Raw genomic sequence first — 4,953 nt, forward strand, 5'->3', positions numbered from 1 at the left:
AAATTCTTTGGGGGAGGTAAAAAAATATATATACGACACTTACTGAAATGGAGGCACTGGAGTCTAACTGGTATTTGGCAGCAATTCCAAAGCGAGTGCCGTTGCTCCCTGCTGTCCAGGCAAGATTAACAGCAGTCTCTAGATTGTCGTTTACCTTCTGGTAAATGGATCCACTAAACTCTGAACCATCATTTCTGAGAGAGAAAAAAGCCTAAAATAATTAGCAACATACCTTGCATTTTAACTGTTTCATGTGACAAAAATACCACATGATCATTAGATCAGTGAGATTTTGGAAAGCTATTTGTATTACTCTACAGTAAAGTTACTCATCTCGCTTGGTTCAAATATTTGTTGATCCTAAAACGTACACATTGGTGTGGAGCTGGAAGTCTCCAGTCTTGTAACCAACGGCAAAGTTGCTCTGGGTCATCTTTGATTTGGCTGAGTCAAACGTCATCTGGTAGCCAGCCAGCCAGCCCTCGTAGCCGGCCACTGCTGCTCCATGGATCGTAGGACCAGCAAAATCTAAATCTACATCAACACCAACATTAAAGTATTCCCTTTTGTAAGCCGTCTTGACCTTGCCACTCTTCTTGCTGTGAAATTTAAAAAGAAAATGAAAAGTGAGTTAGAAAAAAGTTAGATGTTCTTTTTACAATGATTGGTTTTACAATTAACATATAAAACCTGTAGTTTACCCAGTATTTGGTGAAAACGTAGTGTCAAAAGTAAGTTTCAGCCCTTTGGTGATCTAAAGAAGATCATTCCATCAGTCACACACTTAATTTAGAGCCGTTGCATTAGTGGGATGATTAGCAAAATAAAGTTTTCAATTTACCTGATCCTCAACACAAATTTCAGTTCCAAGTGTGTTTTCCGTGGTCCACTTCTCTGAGAAGGTCAGCCCATACTCAGCCCACTTGTATTTGGTTTCCAGGGTCCCGGTAACCTTGCTGGTGTCTACGTTGGATGAGCCGGACGTTTTAAACTCCTAAAGTGCATACAAGAGGAAATGAACCATACCTGGAAACAGTACAGCAGGTTTGATGAGTATATCTACTACAGTAACACTTCAGTTGGGAGTAAACACAGTAAAATCAGATGCTAATATTAACAGAGTTTTTTTTTTTTTTACTATAAATCGGCTGGTATCAGGGTCTCCCCCCAGAAAAGCTGTTTAGCCTGGTGGCAAGTGTTTGTTTGTTTTTGACGAGGGCCCGGCTGGGGCCAGTCACAGACTGAAGGCAGTATTATTGTAGAGCCCAATAGTTTCTGTAATAAGAGAATCACGGATGGAATAGCAAAAATTTAGAATTTAAAAAAAGATTTCATAAGGCCCTATATTAAGTCTGTGCTAAATGGAGAAGTTTTCAACCAAGCCACCTTTCTGTACCTGTAGTTTCAAAAAGAAATACATTAAAAAAAAAAAGATTCCCAGTGGCTGAGGCTCAGGCGCCCACCAGGCTTGCAAAACACTGGGGGAAACCCTGGATATTAATTTTTCAACCTAAACACATAACATGAACAAAGATTTTCAATAATGATCCCTGAAACTTTGTAATTAATGTCTGATGGACAAATTGTTTCTAAATCACATTAAACACATTGGCTTTTCGGTACTGCACTCTCTCTACACTCATTGGCCGATGTATATGCTGAGACCATTATCTGTGATAACCTGAAACCAGTTGATAATACATTACATGTCATTTAGCTGATGCTTTGGATAAAAGTGACTTCCAATTAAGTGCTTTCAACCCTGAAACTTTAGACAACAATTAGTAAGTGCAAGTACAAGTACCTTAGCTTTAAACGAGCAAAACTACAAAGAGACATGTGAAAGTGCAGTTTCAAGAATATTTTTGTGTGATATGTAGGCTTTCGGCCATCTTGATTTCAATACCTGCAATGCACTACTGTATATTTATAGTAACCGCTAAACTCACCACTCCACTTGAAGACTTTGTCTTCACATCAAGCTTGACCAGTCCAAAACCTGCAAGGACAAGAACAGTGAGAACTACTTACTGGGTTTGGTAATTAATTTCAAAACAGCCGGCCTGTCCTCTGAGGGTCAATAAATACACACTTATAAAACTGCCTTTTATCTTGCTTCCAGTTACCATATCCCTTATTGAAGATGTCCTTTGCTGATTTTCCAAGGTCTGCATATGTTGGAGGAACTGCCATTTTGCCTGTCAGAAAAAGGACATTTCAGAGAGCGTAATTGAGAAAAAAACCCTAAATGCACTTAATGACCAAAACTAAGCATTTACATAAAAGTCAGAAAACTATGCATCTTAAAACTGTAAAAAAGGATAAAAATGTCAACGTTTAAAAACAACCAGGGCTGTAGCTACCATTAATGACGCTGAGGTCATGTCCTGGTTATCTTTACTAGGAATTAACATAACATAACATTATAGCCACTTTGAGGGAAAATGGTATTTTATAGTCAATTTTTTTTCTTTTTATACTCTATTTACTTAAATTAAAAAAAATAATAGGAGAAATAGGAGACAGTATCTCCCCATGAGAATTGTATTGCAAGATGGAGAAGCCTAAAAACAGAATTTAGAACTTCTTGATGGGAAATAATTAAATAGCAAATATATAAAAGCAACAAAAAAAAATGAGAGAACTGCAGATTGAAAAATCCAACAAGTAGTTTTCTAAAACCTTGGCTACAGTTTTGACTACAATTAGTTACTGGTTTTATTTAAGTCATTTTTAAACACCAATTCTTTTATTGAATAATTATAATATGCCGTCACTGGACTTCAACTAGTTGTACTACCAAGACACTTGGTACAGTACTGTCTCCATTACTTTCAGATTCGGTTGTTACGTTTCCTCATTGTCAAGGTTAGACCGGAAGCTTGAAACTGTCTATTTAACGGATAAAGGATAAAAGGTGTGATACCATATCTGGAAAGACATAACTGAATTGTATTTTTCTACCACTGAATTAAATATCAAAGCAGCTGTTTGTAAAATAACATTTGGGATAAAATGGGGAATATGCAACAGAATTAGGATTGTATATGAATTATGCATACGCAGTTGAGGATTGCTCGTTCATAATTTTTACTATTCAAAAAGTAAATTATAAGAAATATTACACTATCACTTGTGCCTGCCTGCTACATTATTTTAAAGGAGCTTGAACCGTAGACTGTATAAAACTAGGGTTGAACACACGAGGGTGGTAGCGGGCGTTTTCTAGCTAGCTAGCTAGCAAATTGGACCTTTGACAACCATTTAACCGACATTCACACGAAGTAGAACTTGAGCAACCTAAGTAATTACACGGCTTATTTCTTACCAAGTATTACTGTTGTCGAAGATGTTGCTGTCAACTTGTTTGATAGAAAAGACGGAGGAAAAGCGACAAGTACCGGCGTAGGACGATATGGAGGAGACACCGCAACAAAACACCCTCCTCCTGACCTCGGCGCCGCAGGACCCTAAATATAGCTGTTTATTTTGTGCCTGTCTAAAATCGGATCGAGATGATGATTTTGTAATTATCAGTTAGTAAATTGGTTATGCTTTGCATAATACACGTAATTTTTGTCATTTGCAAGAGTCAACATTTTTTAGGCCAAATGTGTGCTACCCGCACACCGGCAAGTGGAAGACCCATACATCACCATAGTAACCAATGCGCTAATGTAACGTCAAAGATCCTCCTCCATTTAACTGTCCATGCCTCCATCCAACCATACACAGTTAAAGAAGAATAGACCGTATATTGAATTAATATTAACGGTCTATGATCCTAACCACAGACTGTAAATATTAACCATAGATACTAACGTTTTACTTAACTTTTATTTGTATTAGGAACAAACAAAAAACGACAATAACAATAGCAGGGAAACGTGAAAATATAAAACATTAATTAATATCAAACATACAGTAATTTCACAACTCTAATACTTTATTTAACCACTTTTTAGTTTTCATATTATTGATATCATAATTAGTCAGTAACTGTCAAACATGCCCAAAGTTAACTTTGGTGTCAGTCCACAGATCTTTGTAGTTTTGTTAAATTATGTGTATCTACCCTAGTATAAATAACGCCATCAAACAATGGCAAAGAAGTAACAATTGTTTCTCAACATAATGATCATTTTGCTATATAGAAAAAAGCAAGTGTAATGTAAATCATATTGCTATATTAGTAATCTATAGCTCTGTTTTGATAAATTACGAAGTGGGAGGTGAGACAAAACCTTCAGTCAAGAAGCTAGATTCCTAACACTGAAAGAAATTGGTATTTTAATTGAACGGAAAATGGAAAACTGAGATTAATGCTGAAATGACTAGTCACTTAACAATTAAAAAAACTAAACATTCTCTCTCTAGACTGATCATTTCTCACGCTGAAGACTACGCACAGTCTAAGCCTAATAATAATGCATATTTAGTATAAGGGGCCGAGGGGGAAATAAGTTCAGAAACTGTTCTTTAAATTTCAGCTCTTTAATGATGGAAATGACTGAACAAGACACAAAACAGGTTTTTTCATGAGCATGTGAACACCAGCATCATTTCACAATGAAAGGATGTGTTGTATACTGCCATCTCCATGTAGAATAACCATGTCTCTACTATGTTTCTGACATAATGTAATGACAACATCAATTACAACATCTCTCTTACTACAAGTTTCACTCTCAATGAGAATGTAGAGGCCATCTGAAATCCGCATTACACTTAAAAAGCACATTGTTTCAAATAAATACATAGTTAAGAGCAACTGTAAACATATTTCTCCATGTGCATGTTGCTGTAACACTGTATGAAATATAAAAATACCTATTGACTGTTACGAAATAAATTAATATTAACAAATACATACAAATTTAAGGATCCTTTTCAAGAACGATTACTACAGCTCAATGTCAAAGATTATCATTTACACTGTACGATGATTTAAAA

The 4,953-nt window shown here is 36.0% G+C and overlaps 1 protein-coding gene across 3 annotated transcripts in view; it reads right to left on the reverse strand.

Annotated features, from left to right (window-relative positions):
* The window catches only part of LOC116671390 (voltage-dependent anion-selective channel protein 2), a 4,795-nt gene extending 1,237 nt beyond the window's left edge, over positions 1 to 3,558 (reverse strand). For 2 of the 3 annotated variants that reach the window (XM_032502627.1, XM_032502626.1), the window contains exons 1-7: positions 3,329 to 3,558; positions 2,093 to 2,198; positions 1,950 to 1,999; positions 842 to 994; positions 702 to 754; positions 372 to 599; positions 44 to 194 (exon numbers count right to left, since the gene is read on the reverse strand). In XM_032502627.1, coding sequence (XP_032358518.1) covers positions 44 to 194; positions 372 to 599; positions 702 to 754; positions 842 to 994; positions 1,950 to 1,999; positions 2,093 to 2,174 — 717 coding nt within the window. In that variant the 5' untranslated portion in view covers positions 2,175 to 2,198; positions 3,329 to 3,558. The remainder of the gene's footprint in view (positions 1 to 43; positions 195 to 371; positions 600 to 701; positions 755 to 841; positions 995 to 1,949; positions 2,000 to 2,092; positions 2,199 to 3,328) is intronic. The other variant, XM_032502628.1, reaches the window with a different exon arrangement.
* Positions 3,559 to 4,953: the final 1,395 nt, after the last annotated feature.

The sequence above is a fragment of the Etheostoma spectabile genome, chromosome 21 (assembly GCF_008692095.1).
Source record: "Etheostoma spectabile isolate EspeVRDwgs_2016 chromosome 21, UIUC_Espe_1.0, whole genome shotgun sequence".
Lineage (NCBI taxonomy): Eukaryota > Metazoa > Chordata > Actinopteri > Perciformes > Percidae > Etheostoma > Etheostoma spectabile.